Source organism: Ictalurus furcatus, chromosome 22 (genome assembly GCF_023375685.1).
Source record: "Ictalurus furcatus strain D&B chromosome 22, Billie_1.0, whole genome shotgun sequence".
Classification (NCBI taxonomy): Eukaryota; Metazoa; Chordata; class Actinopteri; order Siluriformes; family Ictaluridae; genus Ictalurus; species Ictalurus furcatus.
This window is the reverse complement of record NC_071276.1, coordinates 15,337,457-15,365,026: the sequence shown is the minus strand read 5'-3', so window position 1 is coordinate 15,365,026 and position 27,570 is coordinate 15,337,457. Positions and strand designations below refer to the sequence as shown.

General features: G+C 40.2%; 1 protein-coding gene across 1 annotated transcript in view; it reads right to left on the bottom strand.

Moving 5' to 3' along the window:
• Positions 1-8,390: 8,390 nt before the first annotated feature.
• pnpla7b (patatin-like phospholipase domain containing 7b) overlaps positions 8,391-27,570 on the bottom strand; it is a 28,380-nt gene continuing 9,200 nt past the window's right edge. Inside the window, exons 16-36 of the mRNA XM_053610125.1 lie at positions 27,478-27,555; positions 26,662-26,867; positions 23,486-23,617; positions 23,178-23,301; positions 22,982-23,095; positions 22,824-22,899; positions 21,239-21,388; positions 20,863-20,926; positions 20,600-20,768; positions 18,128-18,310; positions 17,803-17,921; positions 16,396-16,552; positions 16,189-16,305; positions 14,214-14,283; positions 14,003-14,119; positions 13,779-13,927; positions 13,345-13,497; positions 12,832-12,948; positions 10,880-10,964; positions 10,656-10,792; positions 8,391-10,583 (exon numbers count right to left, since the gene is read on the bottom strand). Coding sequence (XP_053466100.1) covers positions 10,509-10,583; positions 10,656-10,792; positions 10,880-10,964; positions 12,832-12,948; positions 13,345-13,497; positions 13,779-13,927; positions 14,003-14,119; positions 14,214-14,283; positions 16,189-16,305; positions 16,396-16,552; positions 17,803-17,921; positions 18,128-18,310; positions 20,600-20,768; positions 20,863-20,926; positions 21,239-21,388; positions 22,824-22,899; positions 22,982-23,095; positions 23,178-23,301; positions 23,486-23,617; positions 26,662-26,867; positions 27,478-27,555 — 2,592 coding nt within the window. The 3' untranslated portion in view covers positions 8,391-10,508. The remainder of the gene's footprint in view (positions 10,584-10,655; positions 10,793-10,879; positions 10,965-12,831; positions 12,949-13,344; positions 13,498-13,778; positions 13,928-14,002; positions 14,120-14,213; positions 14,284-16,188; positions 16,306-16,395; positions 16,553-17,802; positions 17,922-18,127; positions 18,311-20,599; positions 20,769-20,862; positions 20,927-21,238; positions 21,389-22,823; positions 22,900-22,981; positions 23,096-23,177; positions 23,302-23,485; positions 23,618-26,661; positions 26,868-27,477; positions 27,556-27,570) is intronic.

Below are 27,570 nucleotides of genomic sequence, written 5' to 3'. Positions count from 1 at the left end.
ACAGCACCACCTGAAAAAAAAAAACCCACCATCAAATGTGGAGAAATGTTCTCTTTTTTTCATATGGATGGGAAAAATACTGATGTCACAACCGCACCCTGTACATGTTTTTCAGCATTTTGTCTTCTCTAATACTCAATGCTTTTAATGTTATTCCTAAAGGTGTGTGACTACTATCACTTTCGTCTTCTCATATGAATGTTTGAAAAATTGCTTCACTACAGCTTACGACACAAACTTAGGCAATGCAACAACAAAAAAAAATTCCTGTAGGCCATTTCACAAGTTTGTTCAACATAAGTTCAATCCTAAGCCATGGTGTTAAGTTGATCCGAAACCATACATAGTTTACAACTAGACTTTCAGTTGCACCACGGATACTTAAGGTACCTCATAACCTGTAGTGCATTAAAAAAAATCATAGCTTAATACTTTCTCACAAAGAGTGACGTATTACATCATCACTAGCCAATCAGAAATGCAATTCAACATAGACAGGAAATACTGCATCCACAATCGAGATTAATATCCGTCTGTTTTTCCCAGTGTAATATATTCGACTTATAAAGTACTGACTCAATTTATCCATCTCTTGTATTTGTATTTTTTACTGTAATGCCCTTGTTCTGTTGTACGCCTTTGATTCTTGTGTTTTAGTATTTTTAGTAGTTTGTAAACTTGAACGAATTGGTCATTTATGTTCAAGATAGGTTTACATTCTTCTGGTGTAACTGGCTGTTGTACTCAAAAATGCAGCTGGCCTCATCACATTCATTATTTGTGGAAATAATCAGAAAATAAATGTTATATTTTCATATGACCTATTTTATCCGGCATAGAATCTATTTTATAATGCTGGTCTTAATGTGTCTTAAGGGAGCGACTCTAAATTGTTGCCTAAGTCTGACGGGCAAGTTGACATGAGAAAAACAAATTCGTTATTACATTTACATTTATTCATTTAGTGGATGCTTTTATCCAAAGCAACTTACAAATGAGGAAATACAAGCAAAGCGATATGTCAAGCGGAGAACAATACAAGTAGTGCTACCATACAAGATCTTTTATTTGAGTTCTAGAAAAGCAAAGTGCGCCGAGTAGAGGTGTAAGGGCCAGAGTAAGGATTTTTGTTTGTTTGTTTGTTTTAAAAGGATAATGTGGGGTTGGCGTTTTAGGGGTTAGTTAGATATTCATGGAAGAGGTGGGTCTTTAGCTGTTTTTTTGAAGATGGTGACAGATTCTGCTGTCCGGATTGAGGTTGGAAGTTCACACCACCACTGAGGAACAGTTAGCGTGAAGGTTCTGGAAAGGGACCATGAGGCACACTGAGTAGGCACGACTAAGCGTCGGTCATTAATCGATCGCAGATTGCATGAGGGAACGTAAGCCGTCAGGAGAATGATCAAATGAAAACTCAAACAAGCATAAAACTCAAAACATAATGGGACATGCTGGCTTCAAGGAGTATTATTCTTATAATGTTTGATTTCTCGCATTAGACTTCTGCTTTTCTCACCCTGACTTCTTGAGCTTTCCTCTGAACCCTTTCTGGATCACCTGGCGTCAATTATTCGAATGCTGTGCTGTTTAGTGTTGTCTCGGGTGAGTGACAAAGGGAATGACAGGAGGAGGTTAGATAATCAATGTCTAGAATGTGTTTAAATAGATGGCTGAAAAGCCTCTCTTAAACGCAAAGAAAATTACATAAGTAGCTTTACATGCCAGGAGACTTAAGTACTATTCAGACGGAATTAGATTTCCATCAGCAGACGACATCTGTAATGATTGCGTCTGATTAACATGGGATAAGTTACAGAGATGGGAGTGTGTGCACAATACAGGCATTGTTGTCACACCTAAAAAGCTCCCTGATTAGTAATATGCGAATCACAGGATATTAAAAGCTTGTCAAAAGTAGTGTGTGATCACAAGTTGAGCTTGAATAGTAAGCTACACGGAATAACATGCGTGGTCTAGGATAAAAATAACTTGTTGAAAGCCATCAGAAGTGTCGTTCATCATCTTGAATGTTGTCTATATTTTGTTGTTTAGGGTTTGAAACTCTTGGTTACGGTTTGTTGTGTTGGAGGACAACAGAAAAGCTTTCTGAGATGCTATTCTCCTCACCATGGTTGTAAAGAGTGGTCATTTAAGTTACTATAGGCTCCTTGTCAGTCTGATCATTCTCCTCTGACCTCTCTACTCACTGTAATGCATCAGTGCCATGGTCAAAATCATTGAGATCACATTTTCCCTCCATTCTGATATTTGATCTGAATATTGACTGACGCTTTTAACCTTTATCTGCATGATTTTATGCATTCCACATCCGCTGCCAAATGACTGGCTGATTGGATATTATGCAGGTGTACAGTTGTTCCTATTAAAGTGGCCAGTGTGTGTATATTACTTACCTGGGTTTTTTTCTACTGATCATTTTATAAAAGGTCAAACACAGTGCAATCTTTCCAGACATGTACGCACAGCCTGTTAAAAAAAAAAAATACTGACATGATGGATTGAGAAGGGACTAAAAATCCCAGAGATACTCTGGTAATAATTACATTACCCCACCTGCATAGGATTGATAGCACGCTTGTAACTCCCATCATAATGCTCTGCTCCAGCCTTAACAGCATTAACAGCTATAAGATACAGTATAAGCATACAGTAGAAGCAGTATGAAACAGCCTGAAGTTACGAGGCCTTCTCCTAGAGGACCTGGTCTCCTATGGGAGGTAAAATCTACACACAAGCACTGATCTCCTTCAGCTTCTCCACAGTATCCAGCTCGCCCTATCATGGCGGTCCCTGTGGGCAAATCAAGGAGAAAGTCCAGAGCACTGCGTACTCTCACTCAGTTCAGTGAAATGAACAAAAAAACATGTGCGCATCCAGACAAACTCTAAAACAACCCCTCACAGACATTGTAAATGGATTTAAGACCTGGTGAAATATTCTCCCTTCATCATCGCTGACAGTATAACATGATTTCACAATTTCCAGTAGGCTGTCCTAACATTTGTTATGACTGTTATGAGAGCATTACTGAAGATTCAGAAATTCATTGCCTGCCCTTTTGAATATGGAGCTTGAAAGCTGACAAGAGTAATTGAATATGAATTTATGAGTGTATATTTGAAGTATATACACATCTGTGTATTTCTGAAGCGTATTTAATAGACGCACATTTTTCCCACTGTTTTTTCTTTGTGTTGAACTTGCTAGGTGTACAATTTGCCTTTAAAATCCTGCACCAATTTGAAATTTGGATCTTGAGATTTCTTTTAAAAAAATCAGAACCCTATATGAATTTTAAAAATTTCAATTTAACAAGCACAGATGACAGACATTAGACTTTTATGTTGTACTCAAATTTCTAGATTCTACAGGAAAGTTGAAATTTAGCTCTTTAATAAGAAGTTATCTATTTCAGTACAACATACACATGCTGAAAGCTCTGAACTCTGAAAGTTTCTACTTTTCCCTGGGAATCCCAGATGCTTCACCTCACGCTCTCTCTGAGGCACATGAAGCCAGCCACTGCCTTTTTTTTCCCTCAAACTGCTGCTTATGTTAAGTTGTATCACTGTGCAGCATAACACTCTCAGGAAGAAAGCACTATCTGCCCTCTTCCGCATACATGAGCTTACAGATGCTTACAAATGGCTAGCGTCACTCTAATAGTAGTAGTGTCACACCTTAGATAGTACCTACCTTAGCTGGCAAACACCTTATTTTGTATTACAGGTGCTCTGATCAATCCTCTGTTCCACCATTTGTGCCTTGGCCAGTCTGCGCTCCCATTGGTTACATCGCTCCTTCTGCTGGGTCAGCTCCTTTTCTAGCTCTGCCTTTAGTCGGTCAAGTAATAACGAGCAATAAGTAATAATGAAGTAATAACGAGCTCTCATATTAAGTGTCCTGGAATGTGTGCTGTTAAGGACTACGGACAGTAATCAACTTCTGGGTGGTGTGATGTATTAGCAACCTGAAATAACAGCATGTCCTGAAGTGTTGTATTCCTTTTATAGTACCACAGCAATTTGCCGAATATTATATTTTTTTCATTTATTAATGTTATTAACGTGTCTAGGGGTTTAATAAAGTATTATGTTATCGTATCGTACCTTATCCTGACTGTTATAAAGTCTGACACTGGAGACTCCTTCCATAAATGTTAAATAAGCATCTCCTTACAGAAAACTTCAGCATCATTTTTAGAGAGGACACAATACCAGTTTTTCTTTTCTGATACCAATACGGAACCCCATTTGATATCGTTGTCTTTACAACTAAGCTTTAAAGTTAAACTTCACACAAGAATCAGGTACAGTATAAATATAATAAATAAAGTATAAATACAGTATAATAAAAAATCAATCCTAACAAAAGAAAAATGAAAACAGTCGTCACTTTAAATTAAATGTCAAACTTCCCAGTTCAAAAATACATTTATTTCCCAAATCCAATTCTAATCTTTGCCATTCCTTACAGGATGTAATATCTGAGATGTTTTCTCTGATATCCAAGATGCTGCAGCATGCAGCCAATAATGGTGTCTTGTTCACCAGACCCTAGTAAAATATCCTTTTAAAAAAACATCATCAATTAATAGCACCGCTAAAAGAGTCATTACGTTACTGTATGTCCATTATGTACATTATGTAAAGTAAGAGCTGTAGGGTGTCTAATACAGTTAAGATCAGGATCTGATAATGCATCTGTGTGCATGAAGTAAAACTCCATCACTGTTGACAAAGCGTAAAAGCACGTCGATTCGCATCTACAAATGCATGTTGGTGGCAAGTAAAATCACTCTGCTTGAGGCAGAAACAGAAGCGATGTGTGAAGCAGTGATCTGTGTGCTCTTTTCTACACTGGTCTTGTGTGAACTGATATTGGGTAGTACTGCTGTAGGCTTTAACACAGCACAGGGACGGTAATGTACCACACAATATATTAGCCCAATACATAACACTCACTGTCCCAAGAGTACAATAACGTTAAGATTATTGCAAAGCAATACTTGCTTTAACATTTTATGATGTGTTATGATGCTTTTGGGTAAGTAACAAGCACTGGTGACTCATGTTCCCTAGTTAGTCATGCCGTAGATGTGTGCTCGGTGCAATCCTCACCGCTCTGCTGAACTGGAGCTCCAGGGCCTTTAGTTTCTACTGTCTCTTCTTCACAAGCTCCTCGTTCTTGGCTCTTTAAAAGAGCAGCCGTTCCCGTGTGGCTTCCTGAGATGCCAGACGCTTCTCCAACTCTTGCGATGATAAGGACTACTGTTACTATGACCACTACATTGGCCGTAACATGGATTATTTTAGTCCAAAATGCATTTTAATGGCGAAACAGGTTCTATCCTTGCTTACTTACAGAGTCAACAGTCTTAACTGCTTCTTGCTGAGGATACATGCCCATTCGTTCAGCTCAGAGCGTCTCTCAGCTTATCCATATCCTTGATCCGTTTGATCACACGCTGTAGACTAATCGCTTGGTCTGAGGACTGCTGATCCACTGGAGAAAACATAAAAAACCAACAGCCTTTCAATCAGGACTGTATTAACTTTGTGATTCAAATCACAGTTTTACATGAATGCGCACATTCTAACACATTATCGTTTCCATAGCAACAACTGATACACGGTGACGTGTATGGCGAACAAACACATAATCTAAAACTATTCATTAACAGATTTTCTTTTTAAACATATGGAGACCCGCACATGACATGCAGGTAAACAAAACGATATTCATTTTATTACTATCATATGAATTCGTTTTAATAATCCGTTCCCTTGTTTTAGGTAAATCGTGGCCACTTTTTATTAATTTGCTCCATTGTTTTAGGTAAATCATGGCCACGTTTTATTAATTCATACTTTGGACATGCCAATCAGCCTACCATGCATGTCTTTGGACTGGGGGAGGAAACCGGAGTACCCGGAGGAAACCCCCACAGCACGGGGAAAACATGCAAACTCCACACACACAGGGCCACGGTGGGAATCGAACCCCCGGACCTGGAGGTGTGAGGCGAACGTGCTAACCACTAAGTCACCGTGCACCCCTTGGATAAAAAAAAAAAGTTGTTCTTTAATAAATAAATACATGCAACAACATGTCGTATTTTATGTTGTGTTTTATTCCTTATATATCAGAATATTGTTTGTCTTATTGGCAGGATTTGTTCTCAGCCACAAGGTCATGTGTGTGCATCTCTTCAGTGACACAGAAAACACACCGTGCATCAATCTGACATTTCTCGTACCTTTAGGATATGAACAAATTCTTCTTATCACATAAAATTCCACTCACCTTAACATTTCTTTATATCTCTCTAAGCTGTTTGTTCACTTTCAGACCAGGGATGGTGCTGTGCCTCTCTCTCTCTCTCTCTCTCTCTCACACCAACCAAGACTCTCTCCAACTCCCTTTCTTTCTCTGCCTGTGCTGCACTCAGCTCTTTCTCCATGACCTGCTGCTCTATCATCATCTGCTTCTCCATTTGCATCAGCAGAGACTGCAAGAGAAGGAGCAGAGTCATGGAAAACAAGTTGCTGTTATTAAGCACTGAGTAGGCATGACATCCACCTCGGTGCTGTTCCTATCAGCTAGGGCATGGCATAACATCCTGGTCAGCTTGCTGAGCTCAAAACAGTTACACAGCGCTGTGTTCTGAAGCTTATCCAGTTCCTGGGGCATCTCCGTCACCTCCTGATAAACACAAAAGGACAGAAGTGTATACTGCATATGCAGGTTTCTTCATTACTAGAAAAGAAGCTGATCACAGATCCTGCAGATGAGGATTTTATTTTATGCACACTGGCCTGCTGCAGATGTTCTTGCAGCCTGAGGTTTGATTTGTGTGTTTGTTTTTAGCCTCTGCGATTTTCAAGTTAATTTTCTTACAAAATGTTCTCCACCTGGCTCTCCCTCTAGCGTAAATAAACATACAAAAACGCATTTTTAATTGAAAGTATACTCCATGTTAAGGTGGATTAAGATGACAATGGTACTAAATACAAAACGCTTAGAATAATACATTAAATATTCACTTAATTGCAAAGGTTCCCACAGGGATTCTGGCTAAAAAAACAAAACATTGAACTTCATTGTACAATTTATCTACAAAGAAAAAAACAATTCCAAGTTTTACAAAGAACACTCTGACCCTATTCAAAACTGTGAAGAAAGTAGTGTATGTCCAAGCAATCTGGAACAACCTGAAGTTCAGTGTAAAAAAAGAATGAGGAGTGAACAGTATGACTCAAAGATTCCAAAAGTTGGTCAAAGGGTATAAAAGAGGTTTGAGGCAGTGGTCTTACAAGCTATTAGAGAATATTTATATCACATTTAGATGCCACAGTGGTGTGTCTGGTTGCAGTCCTGCCTGACGGACATTTATATAGGTATAATTTTATTTTCCCAATTCGTATCTTAATATACATTGTTTAAACATTTTTAAATAATAGTAAAGGAACACAAGAAATGATAATAAACGAACACAAGGGCGTGCAAACATTTTCACTTGACTGTACACAGTGTGAATCATAACGATGAATGTGCAAACAAGCATAGCAAATCCTTGGCAACAGGCAGCTGTGGTTTGTGAAAATTAAAAATTATAGAATGTACAGCCAGTTGGATCGGAATAAACCTGCTGGCAACATTTCCTAAAACTCTAAACCTTTTGGAGCTTGGCAGCACTGATGAAGGAAGGAATAGGGTTGGGGTGAAGCTAAGTTCACCCGCCAACTGTGCTAAGGCTGGCACTGCAAACATCAGAACATCAGCAGTCTGTCTCTATCCATTGTACTGAAATCTATTTGAATCAGATTATCTCTGTCCATGGCACTCATATCTGAATTAAACTGTCTCTGTCCATTGTACTGAAATCTATTTGAGTTAAACTGTCTTTGTCCATTGTACTGTAATCTATTTAAGTTCAAGTGCCTCTGTCCATTGTACTAAAATCTATCTTTTTAAACTGTCTCTGTCCATTGTACTGAAATCTATCTTAGTTAGACTGTCTGTCCATTGTACTCAAATCTATTTCAGTTAAATTGCCTCTGTCCATTGTACTAAAATCTATTTGAATTAAATTCCCTCTGTCCATTGTACTGAATTCTATTTCAGTTCAATTGTCTCGGTCCATTGTACTGAAATCTATCTTATTTAAACTTTCTCTGTCCATTGTACTGAAATCTATTGGAGTTAAATTGCCTCTGTCCATTATACTGAAATCTATCTTAGTTAAACTTGTACTCATACTTGGTCTGATAAAATGGTATTGATGCATCCCTAACCGTAAGTGTGCAAACTGGAACGCAACCACAAAACCATAGACGACCTCAAACAAAATACACAAACACTTACAGTCATATTTTCTTTTTTTTATTGTCAGGTCACATTAGTTTGAAATGTAAAGCCCTGTATTAAAAACGGATTCAGGTAGACCATATAGCATCCCCCATGTGATAAATAATACTGAAACACTGTCTACTTTATCATCATGAATGTCAGTCACACACTACAACATTATACTACAATCAACACATACAGACTTACTAAAGGTCTTTCTCTCCCATCGATTAACAATCACAGACATAAACAAAACGGTACACAAAAAGAGCAGCTAAAATAGATATAAAAATTGCATTGACTGGCTTTGCATTATAAATGCTATTAGAAGTGAGAAACCAGAGCACAAAGGCTTGTGCGATATGTATTTTTTGTATAGCAGCTTATCTAGGAGTGATATATTTAGTATTAAAGGGATACTCAAGAGTTTATCAACCTTATCTGTATCCACTGGATCTGGACAGTATGTGCAACAACCATGGAAAAGAATTTCAACAAGTTTTCCTGCATTAGGAAAATAACACATACCTCGTTTGCTCAAAACTCACTGAGAATCAAAGTCTAAGGGAAGTCGCTAAACTTTTTTAAAATTATTATTATGATGTTATTTTTCCAAGTACAGAGAATTGTGTTGAATTTCTTGTCTCGAGTAATAACACAAATGCTACAGATGAGGTGGACAGAGATGAAAATCGCTAGAGGATCCCTTTAACCTATAGAAGGCACACAGTTCCAGGCCTGAAGGAGTACTTGTTCGGTAACTCTGAATCCCTTCATGATTGTACAAAACTGCAGCCAGAACCGTAAGCCCAAACTATTTGACACTTTAAATGCAGTTTGTCCGGATATCCTGTTCACTTTACTCAAGCTGCCTTAACACTCAAACAAATTACATTACCCTTTCGTTTTTGCTGTGTAATAGTAAATAACATTACCAGCCATCCTTCTTGGAATTAACAACTGTTATACTTAAGGTATATGCAAAAGTCAGGGATGTAGCCTTTAGGGGTGCAAATCTCAGGCTTCCACACGATACAATGCAAATTCGATTTGATTCACCAGGCAACGGTTTGATATTTGATGATATGATGGAATCTGCTATGATACCAATTTGATTGTTAAGGCAGCAATGCGATATTTTTGACGAGACCACCGAATATGCTACAGCATGATAAGATCGGATTCATAACGCAACCATCTGATATTTGATGATCCCGCTCGCTGAATCTGCTACGATACAATTTCGATTCTTAAGGCAAGAATCCGTTATTTGACAGTGCTACTGAATCTGCTACGATTCAATAGAATCGTTTCATAAGGCAGCAATTCGATATTTGGCAATACTGCCGAACCTGCTATGTTATGATATAATATGAGTTTGATTCATAACATAACAAAACAAATCAATATTTGACAATACCATTGAATCTGCTACAATACAATATGATTCTTAACACAATGTATCAATATTTGATGATACCAATGAATCTACTGAATATGATATGATACAATTCGATTTAATAGCCTCTGATCAACATTTCTATGTTCGGAGTCAGGGCTAGGCTTACTGTTAACTCACAAACTATTTTTACGACTATTTTTAAAGTGTCCAGCTTACGGGACAATCACCATAGTAGGCTATTTGTATAGCATTTTAAAAACATGACTTTTTTTATGCACCGTCAATAATAATCGATTATAATCAATAATGATCAATTTACAGGGTGTCGCAAAAATCTCCATACATGGGGGAAATTAATGCTTTTTAGCGAAATGTAACTTTATTTACAAAACCTCGTTTACGTGATTGCCATTTCTTTGTAAACTTACACGGAGTCATCCCTCCCACTCGTGATGAAGCCATGAGAATGATTTCAATACGTTGTTTTTTTTTTTTTTGTCAAAGGCATTCTTAAAGGCTATCTGGAAAAAAAAATTAAATATAATATAAACTAAATTATGAAACATTTTGGAAGACATTTTGCTAAAAATAACATTTCATTTCCCCTTTGTATGGAGACTTTTGGGACACGCTGTATAATTATTGTCTCGATTCATTTCAATCGTTGCCTTTTAAATCAATGCGTCGATCCAATTCATCTGCCCGTTACACCCCTAGTATCCTCAGTCTTTCCTCAATGCGTGTCATGGCTCGTGTGATTGGCGCTCCGGTGCCGTCTTTGTCTTCTCACCGTCTTGATTTCCTCATCCTGTGTAAAATATTAGATCATCAAAAACAAACAACGCTCTTCACAAACCAGACTTTATTCGAGTGGTCTTACTGTATCGGCGGTGTCGGCCGTCTCGTCTGTATTCTCGTCCTCGTCTTCCGTGTGCTCGTGCTCACTGCTGGCGTTGGACAGGTCGAATTCGGACAGCACCATGTCCTCATCGTAGTCTGTGTGATACTCCGATTCCTCTGTGTGATTCAGAGGTTAGGGGTGAGTATAATGTGAGGAAATAGACGGCCTTTAAATGTAAAGTATGTCCTAAATACAGTTCTCACCATCCACAATGGTCTGCTTCACCGGCTCTATCCGGGACACGATCTCAGCCAGGTCAGTGAACGAGGCATTAGGACAGGTCACCACCTGCAAGACAAGATAACTGGGTCCTTATTTATTCACTGATTATCATCAGTTAGGAAAGAAATGTTTGGCCAAAGCTTAACAATTCCAAGAGTAACACATTAAAGGGTTATTAAAAATTCCTGAGCAGCTGCTTAACCTGAAAAATATTAGATTAACTGTAGCATTTAGCAAACAGGATAGCAAGACATGTTATGAGCTAGCTTGATATATAGTAGGGTCCAGTAGGGTCAGAAGGATCCAAAAATCAGAGACTACTACCAAATATTTTATTCTATTGTGAAAAATTACATCTTGTTTAACAGGTTTTTTTATACTGCAAACAGTAGCAACATTTAAGGAATAAAACACGACAACGTGTGGTGTTATAGGAAAATAATCAACAACAATGTGGTGTTGTTACAGCTACCACCCAAAAGTTGTTTAGTTTCCAACAGCAGCATGCCATGAAGTCTTTTATTCTTCTTATATTCCAGCAATTTGCCAGCAGTTATTTATTAAAGAACAACATGTAGAACAGTTTACAAAAGTTCTTGATATTTCTTCTTATTTTCTCTCTCATGACGTTAGTAACACAAAAAAAAAAAAAAAAGTTTTTTACCAAGAAACTGGGAAATGAAACTAAGTCCTCTGTCCTGAAGACTTTTTTCTGAAATGGGATGTTGTAGGACTGTACTGCACATGGATAGAAAAGATTTCATCTAGCAGAAAATAGTCCTTTGTTTGGTCCCTCTGAAGGAACCCTTAAAGGTACTCAATATCAGATCAGTGCATCAGTACTGTATATTAGTCTATACCACCGCACGGCTGAGTGCTCAAATCTGATTGGTCAGAAGTTATTTCTGTAGAACCGCACGGCTCGGACAGTAGTTCCGGCTGTAAGATGAACGATAGATTAATAATAGTGTGCTTGTTTAGTGTCATTGTTTCTATAGTAAAGTGTATAATCATTAATGTGGTGAGGTTTTTTTTATTAAAAGACATTTATTTAACATTTATGGGAGGAGTCTCGGTTGTCATCGATTTGTAAGAGTCATGGTGCTTTGCCTGCATGGGAAAGTTTTCAGGACAGAGAGGTTTATGCTTTCCAGTTTCTGTAAAACTGAAAGCTATGTTTTTTGAGCATGACAGAGAGAGAGAGAGAGAGAGAGAGAGAGAGAGAGAGAGAGAGAGAGTGAGATAGAGAGAGAGAGGAAGAAAGAGAGAGCAAGTGAGTGAGCGAGCAAGAATGAGACAGTGAGAGAGAGAGAGAGAGAGAAAGCAAGTGAGTGAGCAAGAATGAGACAGAGAGAGAGAGAGAGAGAGAGAGAGAGCAAGTGATTGAGCGAGCAAGAGTGAGAGAGAGAGAGACAGAATGAGAGAGAGAAAGCAAGTGAGTGAGTGAGCGAGCAAGAGTGAGACAGAGAGAAAGAGAAAGAGAGAGAAAGAGCGACAGAGACAGAGACAGAGAGACAGGCTGGTGAGGGAAAGACAGTTGAACGTGACAACATTAGTGAGAACAGGAACTAACTTGTCTCTTGAACATTCCCCAACATTAAATCTACCAATAAACTGTTAAAATGCATGATGTGTCGTTCATTAATAAAGTAAACGTTGTAATCACTGGCAACCCGCTGTGGTAGAAGTGGAATAAAACACTCCAGACTGTGCAGTTGTATGAAAATAACTTACCTTGGAGTCCAGGTCACTTCATGCTGCATCACACCACCGTGGGGTTCATTATTTTTGTATAACAGCATGGTCCGTCATATGTTATTCATTATTTAATAATATATTAATAAAACACAAAATAATGACAGTTCTTATTAGTACACTTTTGAGCCCTACTCTAGCTCAGGCTCTCTTATTGATAGTTTGGGGTTCCACTCACATTGGTGCTCTTGCTCTTGTGGAACTCCTCCTGATGTCGATCCTTCAGCATTTTCTCCACCACACCACTGCGGCACCACACATCAAACACCGTCTTCCCGTGCTGATAGCCCACGTCCTGCAGACACAGCAGATATAGCTGAGACAGAGCTGAAGTGCTAGCGTTATAATGCTAACTGTGCTGTACTGATATTCGGAAAAGGTCAATATAGTCATCATAAGATACGATGTCCTTTCCCACTGTTACAAGCATGCTAAGCAGTGGAACTGTCATAAAGGTTGTTTTTTTAAAAAATATTCTACACATATTCATTTTATTAATGTGTCAGAATTGATGGTGATTGGTAGATCGACCTTCAGTCGTACTCTGGCATCCACCCAAAATGAGATATCTTAATCACAGAGCTCAATACTCAATTTAATCACCGATTTTATTTAACACATGCCACTGAAATTAATTCCTGGCCACACGACCGAAACACAGAGGTCGAACGAGTGAGGAATTGTTGCTCACAGCGATCTCGTCGAACTTGCCAAACTCCAGAGTGCCATAGCGGTCAATAGCAGGCCGGATGTACTCGCAGTAGTCGCTGTCTTTTACCAATTCCAGCTGACGCACGCAGCACACGTAGGCCAGCCGCGTCTGGATCTCTGCCATGTTCAGCACCTGCAGGGTCATTCATCACTGTTACAAACCACATGCCATAAGGAGATACATTTTTCACGTTACTGTTCATCACCCGGTGCCTGCAGGCCAGAGCGAATAAAGAAAAGGCAACAAGGCAGAGTTTGCTCGAGATATGAAAATTCAAACCAGATGGTCATTACTTCATTATTTTAGCTGGTGATTATATATTTTTTACTAATGCAGCCAAGTGGTGCTAGCTTTTCCCTGATGTAGGCCTACGCTGCATTATTTATTCCATGATCTGCTTCCACAGTCCTAACCTTCACTTTCTCTGCTAGAGGGTTCAAGCGTTTCCATAGCAGCCACCACCCAGATAGAGAGTCTCCGTAATTGGTTAGGTTGGTCTCGTCTTGGCTGCCCACGTCAATCGCAATCACCACTTTGGCACCCATGGAGCGAGCTACGTCAGCTAGGGACACATGGGTGTTATACATCATAAACACACAGCTGTTTGAACACACACATCACCAAAATGCACTCCTACCAGGCAGGTTATTGATGTAGCCACCGTCCATGAGTAAATGGCCATCTTTCGGGTCACAGAGTGGAGGCAAGTAGCCCGAGAGAGACATGCTAGCACGCACATACCTCCACAGAGAGCCTAATTGTAAAAGAGACCATACAGAACATACAGTTCATACATCGACGATCCACAGAAAGGCAGAAAGTGAAGAATCAGAAAGGAAACTGCTGACCGTCAGTGTGCACTCTCATGGCAGAAGCGGTGATATCTGTAGTGATGTTAAAGTACGGAATCCAGAGGTCCTGTAAGAAAATTTAAAAAAAAAAAAATTAAATAGGTGCATATGAATAAAAAAAAAGGTTACACAGCTACACGACTAATCACAGCTCCAATAATGAGTTGATGAGATTTCTCACTAGAAACATCCAATCAGGATGCCGTAGAGACGAGAGACAAGAGGGAACAGACCTGAACATGATGAACATCGGTACCTTTCAACCTCAGCAAGCAAGAACATGCTAGAACAAACCTAATTACCGGCCTTTGTGATAGAATTAACATTCGTGTACTGTACTGTATGTTCAAATCCCTCATCGAGCTCTTTACCAAGCCCAGGTGCTCCACAGATAAGAGGAAAACTGCAACTAGACAAGCCTTCACCTTCCTGCCAATCAATTAACCCTATTCTCTCAGTATGCACATTTCGAATCCCCCTTGAGTTGTCTATTAAAGATCCCATGTAATCAAAATGGAAGTTTTCTGGCTTTTAGTATGAATATGTTAGTCTTAAGGTAATCTATAAGTGAGCGTATGCTCCAAAACAATGACAAAATTCGCATTTAGAAGATATATGCGTTCAAAATTTACAGTCTCTCTCTACCACCGATACGGATCGACAATTTTGATGACATCATTCTGCAATTCAATTCAATTCAATTCAATTCAATTCAATTCAATCATTCTGCACTTCAGCTTCTCATCAGATTTTCTGTCCAATCAAATGCTCTCTAGAATCTGAAGGGTCCCGCCCCCAACAGTTGTAGGTGCCCTGGCTGTGAGGTAAGCCAAACACTATTGGCTATTTAAAAAAGGGGGAGGAGCTAATCGCAAGGGCAGGAGCTCTCTGGGGTGAAGCTAATTTCAGGGCCAGAAAAAGTCAACTCAACCCTTAAATAAAGAAACGTACTATATTTATGGCATGGTATTACTGTAAATCAGAGCTGTCCCAAGGTATCTTAAACTTTAAACGATATTTGTATTATATACTTTTGGTAACGCTTTATACAGTATTAAATAAGGAATAAAACCTGCTACAGGAAAATAATCAATGGTAATATGGTGTGATGGAAAATCCTCTGTCTTAAATGCTTTCCCATGTTGGAAAACTTAAAAATTACAGTTTTAATTCTGATTGTTACAAGACTCCTTAATGTCAAACCCTCACAGAAAACTTCACCATATCAACAATTACACACATTTTTAATACATTTATGTGGAGCATTCACGATACAAGTCCAGGTGTTTGTCGCTACTATAGAAACTAGATCATATTAGAGTGACTGCATGAATATAAACCAATGATTTGGCCGTGAGACGAAATTACAGTCAGAGCTGCTGTTATAGAAAATTAATGAACAGCTCTGACCAATCAGAATCGAGAATTCAGCAGTGACGCGGTATAAGATTCCCTTAACGAACATTCATTACAGCATTCAGCATACAGTAAACAAACCATGAAAGTAAAAATGAATAAACCAATACACCACTAATAAAAGTAATTAATATAGTAGTAACAGATGATCAGCTTTTAGTCCTTTAAATTCTGCTAATTTATGTTATGGATGCAATAAAACATTGATTACTGTAGATGTTACAGGACAGTATTTCGTTCACATTAATAGAAACACCAATTTTATATGTTGGTACATTTTAAACATTATTTATACTTTATTTTTGCTGAAGTGTATGGTATGTTCATGTTAAGTAATACGGTAAGTAATGTTAGTTAAAGAAACCTTTAATTTAAATATAATATTGAAAATATTAAATATTTTTGGCTGAAAATATAATATTGTTGCCTGAAGAAAGAACAGAATGTGTATTTTCTCCACACGATAAAACAGAGGGCTCAGAGAAGGAGCTGGTATTTAGCGTATTCTATACTTGAATCAAAGATGAACCTTAATCTAGAGCTAAAACGTTCACACCTCAATTTGTTTGTTCTTAAACAGTGCACTGATGCTGGAGTTAAAGGACGCCCCGGTAAACATGGAGGTCACTGGATATGTCAGGTCCAGGATCTTCTTAAACATTGACCCAAACTCCTAGAAAGCAGATGGGAAACAGTGTGTTTAAAAAGATTCGACAGTTCAAAACAGTCCTGCATACAGAAACGTATGGATTGCTGTTCTCACGATGGCCCATTCGCGTGCTCGGACTCTCATTCGGCTGTAGCTTCTCTCCTCGGCAAACACAGCCCCCATCAGGGAGCCGACAGAAGTGCCACCCACCAGATCAATGGGGATCCCTGCTTCACACAGAGCTCGAATGATGCCCACCTGAGAACAGCCTCTGTAGGGTGGAGAAGGTCAGTCAGCTGAAAGGAATGTAATATTGCACCAATAATGCGCACATACTGCATAGCCAGCTGAGTAAACTTTCACATCATAGATGACGACTGAAATATACTGTATAATATAACCTACACATGCTTCATATGATCTGTTCACCCACCTTTAATATATTTCAGAGTCTGAGAGGTAAAAAGCACAGACAAACAAACATATGCACGTACAGTTAGGTTGCAAAACTACATTTACGGCAGAGAGTTCCAAGAAAATCCTAGTAAGCAGAGACGGGAAAAGACGGCTAATTAGCAGTTCTCTGCTGTATGCCAAGCAACAGTAAGAAAACAGCAGCTGATCATTAGCATTTCCTGCATTTTTTAGTGACCAGAGAGGCCACAGTCCCGCCCACTCGTTTTCTATTGACTCACAAGGCTATACCTCATGAATACACAGTTCAACGTTCGCTTAGATAAAATTGGCACGAAGCGAAAGTCATTGGTTCGAGAAGCGAACATCCTACGTCCTTTCCCCCTGGCTATTCTGCCTGGAGAAAACCTTTGTTCATTGTTGTTCGGACCACTGCTTCCGCTGAGGAAAAAAAAGCAGAAAAACTTCGGTTTCACTGTATTTTACATGTGTATTTACATTATCGCATTCTATTTTTCCCTTACCTCTGCTATACCTCTACTACTCACTTGGCTAATTGCAATTATAAACACTCTTTACAAGCATGGTGTGCAGAAAAATATCCCAGAACACACTATACTCCGAACCTTCAGGAGGATTGGCTGATTGGAGTGGAACCCGGTGTGATTATCTGCTGTTGTAGAGTTAGTAGAGTTGGTAGAGTTGCTTTTCTGTGCACCACGGTTGAGGTCATTTAAGTTAATGTAGCCTTCCTGTCAGCTCAAGCCAGTCTGGCCATCCTCCTCGGACCTCTCTGATCAACAAAGCGTGTCTTCATGCAGAACTGACACTCGGTGGAAGTTAATTTTTTTTGGTTTTCACACCATTCTGTGTAAACTCTAGAGACTGCTGTGTGTGAAAATCCCAGAAGATCAGCAGTTCTAAATGTTATGTAGGTTATGTTATGGTGTGAGAGAGAGAGAGATAGCAAGAGAGAGAAAGTGAGAGAAAGAGAGAGTGAAAGAAAGAGAGAGAGAGAGAGAGAGAGAGAGAGATGGATAGCAAGAGAGAGAAAGAGACAGCGAGAGAGAGAGAGAGAGAGAGAGAGAGAGAGAGAGAGAACTGTACCTAGCACCTCCTCCCCCCAGCACCAGGGCTATGGCGTTGCCTGTCAGCAATCGAGCCAGGCGAGAGAAATCAGAGTGGCGGTCTGGGGGCTTCTCAAACACACGCTGATACATCTCTCTCTGAAAAGAGGAAAGTGAGAGAGGAGAGGACACGAGATTAGCTCACACACCTAATTACTGCAGAAATTCAGTGCAATCAAATGGCTTTTGCTGGTGTTAACTTTGAGATTAGCATTTTACATTAGCGGTGAGCTTAGCATAAACTGGCTGTGTGTCTCAGATCAGGACCTAGCATTAGCAGTTAGTTTTAAAATGTTATGGGGCACCAGCTTGGGCAGGCTCCTGCGGCTGAAAACCCTGCGAGGGCACGACAGGTGCAGGTGTCTGGAGATCCAGCTGCGCATGTTGAGCCACTCGGCTGTTCCTCTAGGTGGAGGTCCGTCCTCCCGATGCAGGAGCACCAGCTGCTTCTGAGCCCGAACCGCGCTGCCTTCCAACATCTGCTCCAGCTACAGCAGACAAAAAGATGCATTGTTATGAAGGTTCATAATATCAGTGCTACTGAATTCCTGACACTGATCGTTGATTAATTTTCTAAAACGGCAGCTCTGACAGTAGTTTATATTAATGCATGCGTTCTAATATGTTATTGTTTCCATTGAAATAACTTTAATGACCACATTAATGGATTATAAAAATGTGTGTAATTGTTGAAGTGAAGTGAATTTTTCTCCAAGGAGACATTTAATTTGTATTTTTGAAGGCGTCTCAAGCGTCAGTGCCTTGTAACACTCAGAGCTAAAGCTATTTTTAATTAGGTGTTGCTGTTTAACAAAGTGAAATTGCCTGTAAAGAGACATTTTTGGAAGGAGTCTCCAGTGTCAGCGCTTGAAGTTTTAGTGTCAGCGTTAGCTTCAGTGTCAGCGCTTTAACACGGTAAAGTCTTCAGGACAGAAGAGTTTACAGTTTCTCGGTTAGTGATGGGAAGTTCGGATCATTTTACTGACTCGGATCTTTGAATCTCATTCAGCAAAATGAACGAATCTTTTTTCGAGTCATTTCGTTCAGTTCAGCACAATATCATTAAAATGTTACATGTTAAATTCCCCAACACATCTACGACTTACGCAAATGTTGATCACGTTTGGAATAAAAAATAAACTATAGGCTAATGCAGCCGAGGCCGAATGATGAGAAACAGAAATGATTCACTAATAGCGTAGCTGGGTCTTCAGGCTATGCAGTCTGTTAGTTCACCTCACCTCCTCATCCGAGTCGTTCTTTTCTTTTGTCACGTCTGTTCCCCAAAAACAGAAATGATTAGTTCACGTCTCGAGTCTTTGGGTTCGAGTCGTTCGTTCATCCCATGACCGCCGCATAGTCTGAATGCAGTGGGGCTGTGACGTGATGAACGAACGACTCAAACCCGAAGAATCGAGACGTGAACTGAACATTTCTGATTCCTGTACAGAATCTATGGGGACGTTGCAGCGCATGCGCGGTCAAAAATGAACGAATCACTCTCTGAGACAAGCCGTTGTTCCCGAGTCATTTTAAAGATTCGTTCAAAATGAACGAATCGTTCATGAACGGCACATCACTATTCTCGGTAACATGACAAACTGTATGTTTTTTTTGTCTTATTAACATCAAGAGTGAGTGAGAGAACGACTTTTTATGGCAATAACTAACTTGTTTTGGGGATTTCCACAACAATAAATGTAATTTCAAACAAATAATTTAAAAAAAGATTGTAATTGTTGGTAAAATTGCTGCGGTATAAGAGGAACAAAACACTTCAGGAGGTGCTGTTATTGGAAAAGAATCAACTTTGGGGTGGTTGACCCCATCACTGATTATTTTCCTATAAGAGCAAGCACCCAAGTGTTTGATTCCCAACTTATCTCTTAATAATTAATATAATAATGATAATAACCTGCCTGTTAATGGTTAATTATCTTCCAGTAATGCTATTGTTAGTCGTTTGTTCTTGTTAATACATCATTGATTGTACTGCTTTAGTCATGTTCTAAAAGCTCGTTCAACTGACAAAAATCAATAGAGGACATTTTCACACCTAGCATGACTACTCAAGTCTGTACACATCTCATGCCTTTGTCTTGAAGAAAAGGCAAAAGCAAAAAGGTGGATAATGTTAGCTCTTGAAATTCAGGGTGAGATTTTATGCTCAAAGGTATCATTAAGGCTTTGGAAGTTCTTTTACACAAATTGCAGATGTCAAGACATCAACTTCTATATTGCGGAACGTGTAATGTGTGAAAAGAAAGCTCCACGGCTCTAGCTGTAATCACTGCCTGTAATTTTCATTATCAAGACACGGAGTTAAATAGGCAGGTGTAATTGTTTAATGCCAGTGAGCAGGATATCATTTAACACTTATGGAAATCACCTGGTTTATGTACAGTGCTAATTGCTAACATGTTCCATTTAGAGACCTGACAGTGAATGCTCAGTGGGCACACAATGCACACACGGTACATACATGACGGATTTCATTTATCAGTCTTTTGGTAAAGTTGTGTATAAATGTTTGTTTGTTTGCTTGTTTTTTTAAGACAAACCAAACTAAAATTGAAACATGGAAATGCTCATTTTACTTTGTACTCACGTGCATATGTTCAAAGATGCCAATCACCTCAGAATTATTGTGCATGTTCATGACAAAGCTGATTTACAATTAGTGCCGCCCACAAAACTCCATAAAAGGCAAGATGAAAATGACAAAATGATGACTCAAGCATCAAGTGCAGTGTGTATAGTGTATAGAGTGTGTGTACCTTTCCCACAGTGGGCTCCTGCTCTCCCAAACCCACAATGAGAATACAGTCGGCCTGGCGGATACAGCGCTGCGTCCACGGCGTCAGTGTGCTGTCTGACTGGTACAAAACAATCCTGTGGATGTCCTCCTGCTGGCCCAGCCAACTGGACAGCCGATACTCATGAACGCTGGACATGAGACAGGACAGTACAAGTCACAGAGATATAGTACTGGAAGAGAGAGGTTGTGCTATATGAACGCTGGATGAATAACCAGGCTGACCTGTCAAGTGCTGCGGCACCCAGGCGCTGTTTGATGATGTCACTGGTCAGGAGTAAAGTGGGGCCTGGGATAGGGACAAGGTCATGATCATTTGTCACTTAAAAACGGACATCCTTCTAATATCTTTTGGCTTATTAAAATAAGCAATCTTCTCTTTCTCCCCCTTAAGACTGACTATTTTCTCCACTCGGATATTTCATTTGTCATTCGTCTGTACATTAATAAATGTAACACATATTGAAATGATTTTTCATATTCATTAGATCAGCTAAGCCAAACTGGAAGTTGACAAATATTAGACATTTAGCACTGCTCTATTTTTATTACAAATGTACAATGGGACATGGCCTTGTATAAGGCTGTGATGTGAAGCTACCAATAGCGCTGAGAGCGTGCTGCAGCTCCAGAGCAAAGGACGTCATGGGCACATCATCAGAAACAGGCAGGATGGAAACGGTGCACAGGTTGGAGACGGGATTACCCGTGTCCCACTTACTGCCAGAAGAGTGCAGACCCCGACCATGAGCTAGGAGGGGTGTAGCAATGAAGGGAGAAATGCAAAATAAAATAACAGATGTTAAAATAAAATAAAATAATAGATGTTATAAATATTTACTCAAATTTATCAATGCTATATTAGTAGTAGTAGTAGCAGCAGCAGCAGTAGTAGTAGTAGTAAAAGTATCAGTAGTAGTAGTAAAAAAAGTATCAGCAGTAGTAGTAGTAGTAATAGCAGTAATATTAAAAGTATCAGCCATAGCAGCATCAGCAGCAGTAGTAGTAATAGCAGCAGTAGCAGTAGAAGTACTGTAGTAGTAGTAATAGTAGCAGAAGCAGCAGTATCAGTAGTCATAGCTGTAGTAGGAGGAGGAGGAGGAAGAGGAGAAGGAGCATGAAAAGTAGTAATAGGAGGAGGAGGAGGAGGAAGAGGAGGAAAAGGAGAAGGAGCAGGAGTAGTAGTAATAGGAGGAGGAGGAAGAGGAGGAAGAGGAGAAGGAGCAGGAGTAGTAAGAGGAGGAGGAGGAAGAGGAAGAAGAAGAGAAGGAGCAGCAGTAGTAGTAATAGTAGGAGGAGGAGGAAGAGGAAGCAGAGAAGGAGCAGGCGTAGTAGGGGGAGGAGGAGGAGGAGGAAGAGCAGAATGAGCAGGCGTAGTAGTAATAGGAGGAGGAGGAGGAGGAGGAGGAGGAAAAGGAGCAGGAGTAGTAGTAATAGGAGGAGGAGGAGGAAGAGGAGGAAGAGGAGAAGGAACAGGAGTAGTAGTAGTAATAGGAGGAGGAAGAGGAGGAGGAGCAGGAGTAGTAGTAATAGGAAGAGGAAGAGGAGAAGGAGCAGCAGTAGTAGTAGTGGTAGGAGGAGGAGGAGGAGGAGTAGAAGTACCAATAATAGTAGGAGGTGTAGTAACAGTTGTAGGAGGAGTAGTAGGAGGAGGAAGAGGAAGAGCAGTAGTAGTAGTAGTAGTAGTAGTAGTAGTATGTGACGAGGAGGAGGGAGAAGCCAGATTATGAGGATGTACACCTGGCACTGATTTGGCTAATCCATGGAAGACAGAGAGATAAAGGAGCAGCTGGAAGCACCAGTGAGAGAGAGAGTGAGAGACAGAGAGAGAGAGAGACGTGTGCTTTGTGTTACATTTGTGTGTTTTCTGTTCAGTTTGAGTTCTGTTGATTGGTAAACTTTATGTTTATGTTCAGCCGGTTCCCACCTCCTCCTTGAGCGTCTTTAAAGTTAGTTACACAGTAACAGTAGTAGTAGCGGAGTAGTATTAGTATGAAAAAGGCATAAATCCTCTAAAATTGTGTATTATCCTATAAAAACAATGAGTTGTATAACAAATGAATGATTATGATTACTGCTATTGATAAAAGATACAAGTACTGACAGATTACACATATACTGACAATATATTTAAAAAAAAAAATAGATGTATACTTTTCTTTTTCTCCCTGCAGCTCTTCACACACCTGATAACGGTCCACTGACTTGTTGCATGTTTCCCAGGATCTTCTGACCGAGCAGATGAATCAGTCTAGTCACAACCTGTTTAAAAATCACAACAGCGTAAAGCTTAGAACTTGCCTCCGTGTAAGGTTAGTGTGTTATTAATGTTGATTGCTGGAACCTGAGGGTATTTTCTTTTAATGTAGATCAGAGCTCCTTCAGGCAGCTTGGCCAGCTCGGAGTCTCTCACAGCATGAACAGTGGTGGCTCGGTTCATGTGGGTCAGAGCTTCCACCTAGGGAACGATGTGAGACGGTAATAGGGATCAGTAGCATCATATTAGCCTCTTTAACTATGAACAGCGAGAGGAGTCTTACCACGCCGATGAGGTCGCCTCTCCCGTACTCTCCAGCCAGCTCTTTCTTCTTGTCCTCCCTCATGATGACGGAGCGCAGACGGCCGCTCAGCACGATGAAGGTGCTGTCTGACTTTTCACCCTGCCTGAGAGATAGAGAGACAGATACAGACCATATAGACCCCATTGTTAATGAATAGTAAGGTGCATAATCAAGCATGGAAAGATCGTTTAGTAATTACAGTCGTCATTTCACACTCTTGGATGAAGTCAGATTTATTTGAGAGAGAGAGAGAGAGAGTGTAAGAGAGATAGAGAGAGAGACGGTACCTATAGACAGCCCTTCCGGCTTCCACTGCCATCCAGTCGAGTGCAAAATCAATCTGTCTGACGAAGGACGAGAGTCTGCGCACCACAGTGTGAGCCACGTTCAACACCACCTGTGGCTCCTCACGCATCATCCTACATGTGTGTGTAACATCAAATAGTCAAAACACACATACACTCCATACAGTGGATACATTAGCTAGTCCACCACACAAGTGTCTTGCCCAGTCCCATGTCCTAAAAATGGTTAGCTATTGTAATATAATAATGAGAGAGGGGATGTCTAGCTAGTTAGCTAGTTAAGTGCATTAATACAGACTAGGTCAAATGAATGAGTATGAATTCCTTTTGAATGGATGGCTGTGTAGCAGTAGTCCTTATCCTATTCTTAAAAAAAAAATTTTAAAAGTTTCTAACGTGCTTGTGACCTTGACAAACTGTCAGCAAGTCACTGATGAATGTTTCGGCTACGGGCCGTGGTGCTGTTTCTTCACGTTGAACGTAAAAAGATATCACGTGATTTAGCTGGTATCTCCACTTGATATGTTTAACCATGACGTCAGCGCATTAGCTGCATTAAGTCAATAGGAAATAGTTTTTTCTATCTCTGGTTGTTCCAGGCGCTGCAGTTTCCTCCCCCAGTCCAAAGACATGCGTTGTAGGCTGACTGGCATTTCCAAATTGTCCGTAGTGTGTGAATGTGTGTGATTGTGCCCTGCGATGGGTTGGCACCCCGTCCAGTGTGTCCCCCACCTTCTGCCCCGAGTTCCCTGGGATAGGCTTCATGCTCCCACGTGACCCTGTGACCCTGTGTAAGCGGTACGGAAAATGGATGCATGGATGGATCTCTGGTTGTTGGACAGAAGAAAAAAATAATGCTGTTGATGACAGCTGGGCAGCATAAAAAAAAAAACAATAAATAAACAAACAATAGCCTGGACTACATACACATTCGTTCACACACACGTAACCTATCAGACATGACGGAATGTGATGTGCAAACGTAAAACAAGCAATAAACATTGCACTGCGATACTGAATCTGGAAAATGCGATTCCAGGCACCTCACACAGTGATTCTCTCTCCGCAAAACCACGCATGAAGAAACCTTGCTGTCTTACACGAGATATAATAAATGTCTGATTTCACTCTGACGGCTCAATGGCCCAACGCAGGATTTACTCAGTTTAAAACTCTCTGAAAAAACGTTCACCCACACTGCTATCCATGCAAAACAGTTTGTCAGACGCAGCCATGAGACCTCCAAGAAAAATCAATGGCTGACATTTTCTTGATATTAATCACACGTGACCTTTGCCAGAACAGTGGAGACCAATATCTCCAGGACTATTACTCACATGAGCACGTCACTGCACGTTAATATCTCCCAGGAAGAGACCTAGGGGGTGTATCATTTATGAGTGAATCAATAGCAGACTCCAGGAATGCAGCATTGGTAGAGAGGAGACACAGCTGGTAAACACCTCAAGTACTTTTTTATAAACATGAACTCCAACATAAAATAAAAAACCCCTGATAACAACAGAACAACACGTGGGCGTGGTGGAGTTTACGTGTCTCAGTTACGTGTGATTCTGACCCTGGAACTATTTCTCTCGCCCGATGTCGGCTCACCAATATCTGACAGTGCGATGTGACCACAATACGTCATGCCGATACTTATCTTTTAGGATGTAAATACACTCAGAATCTATGGGATGCCATTTTAGGTCAGTATTAAATACAAAACAATGACACGATTCATTTATTCATATTTTATAATGGATAAATATGATAAATTCAAGTGAGCCATTACATTTTATCCATAAAACAATTGTACAGATAAGTTCTTGGTCAGATTATCCTTCAAACCACGGGAAGATTGTCTTTACAGTAGACTGCATCAAATGAACAACAAAAAAAAACAGGTATTTTTTCCACTTCGCAGCTCGCCGGCTCCTACTTCCGTGTGGTCAAGTGTTTGTTTACATTGCCATGTGCATTTTGTTTCGGTTCATGTCTTATCTCCGCCCATGTCTCGTCCTTGGTTGTCTCCCTAGTGTGTCATGATTACTTTCACCTGCTTTTAGTTCGCCCCTTGATCAGTCTTTGTATTTAAGCCCTCGTATTTATTTGTACATTACGATATGTATATGCTCAGTGTCCCGTACCTGCAATATCAAGCGTTTGTTTTTCCTGCTCTAGCGTTCATGGACCTGATTACATTTTTTGGTTTAACGCATCAACTGTTTGCACATCACCTGACTTCTTCCTGTATTCTGACTTTGATTCTGCTTCACGTTTCGGATTTGTCCGCCTGTTTCAAATGAAAGGCTCTTAACCCGCAACTGTCTCCATCTCCGCTGCCTGACATTTTAGTTGATCTGACAATTCAAAATAGCAGACAAATTAGCCAAGTACAATTAACTGTCAGTGAACGATATCAAATAATAAAATGCAAAAGTTCTGCTGCATCAAGTGCTATTTTATAAGCTGCTGAATAAGCCGTATTGTTAAATTAAAACCAATTTTGCAGTGATTAATGTGATAATTATTAGATATTTATTTCAATGCTTGCCATCGTCTCATACATCGTTGCATTAGGTTTTATTTTCATTTCTAAATGATGTCTTACTTTTACAGTACATTGTATTGCATTTGACAGCAAAGAAAAAAAAACGCTTCTTCAGTCTGCATCCCTGATTTTTTTTTTTTTTCAGGCTTAAAGGCAAGTGTGTGTGTTTAAAGTCAGAGGTCTAGATCATGCTGTGGACGCTTCTACTCAAGAAACATCTGGCAACATCTGATTTGCATAATCTAAATGGAGAGCCCAGAGAATCTCTGAATACGGCCCATTATACATAACGAAACATTCATGAGAAATGTATGGGATGTCAGTAAAATCTACCTGACGGGCTAGATTTTGTTTAGGGAGATCTAATTACTGGTTTAGATGCGCATTGTTGCCATGGAGAAATCTTTCAATACCTTCAAGATTATGCCATAAACACACGCAGCAGAGTGATATCATGTCAAAGAGACACTGAGTAATGGGTAGGAGACAGAACTGTAAAAATCTTGTCTAATCTTGCCAAAGAAAAGGCATTATCATAGAGTGGAGTGCAGAGTTGTGTGCAAAAACATTGTGTGTGTGTGTGTGGGTGTGTGTGGTTACTTACTCATAAAAGTGTGTTTTGGAGATGGATAGGAAGCTGCAGTCACGGTGAGCACGCACACTGAAGATGAGCGGCTCCCCAGTCAGCACGGCCAGGTGACCCACCAGCTCACCCGGGTGAGTCACAAACAGACACGAGTCCTCGTCTCTGTCGATCATCCGCTGGTATACATGCAGCATGCCAGAGATCACAAACTGCATGCTCACGTCCTGAAATATTAGAAAGGAAACGTCACAGAGTATGAAATATTTGGGGGGGGGAGCAAATGTCTGGGGGGGAGGGGTTTCCAGGGAACTCAGGGTACAAGGCGGGGGATACCCTGGATGGGGTGCCAACACAATCGCACACCCATTCCCACACCCATTCACACACTACGGACAATTTGGAAATGCAAATCAGCCTACAGAGCATGTCTTAGGACTGGGGGAGGAAACCGGTGTACCCGGAGGAAACCCTCGAAGCGCAAGGAGAACATGCAAATTCCTCACACACAGGACAGAGGCGGGATTCAAACCTCAACCCTGGAGGTGTGAGGCCCACGTGCGAACCACAAAGCACCGGTCCTCCCTACATGGGAACTATTTATGGGTAAATGACATGCGATAAATGTTCACAGAATACACAGGGAGATCTGATCATTGCTGAGATCATCCAGATGTGAACTGTTTAGCAAAACCAATGCCATTTTAAAAAGAACCGTCACATCAAGCATAATATACATAACTCAAGACAGACGTTTTACAGAAAAGACCAAAAAGATGATGTGCTCGCATAATGTTTGACACCAGCTGAACACCTGGGTTGAATATCTCTACAGACCTGGTCTCCTTGGGTTGCTACCACACTTCCAGCCTTCACTTGTCTCAGAGTAACTCTGCCTTCCAGAAGACTTGGGTCCTGGAGGACAAAGAC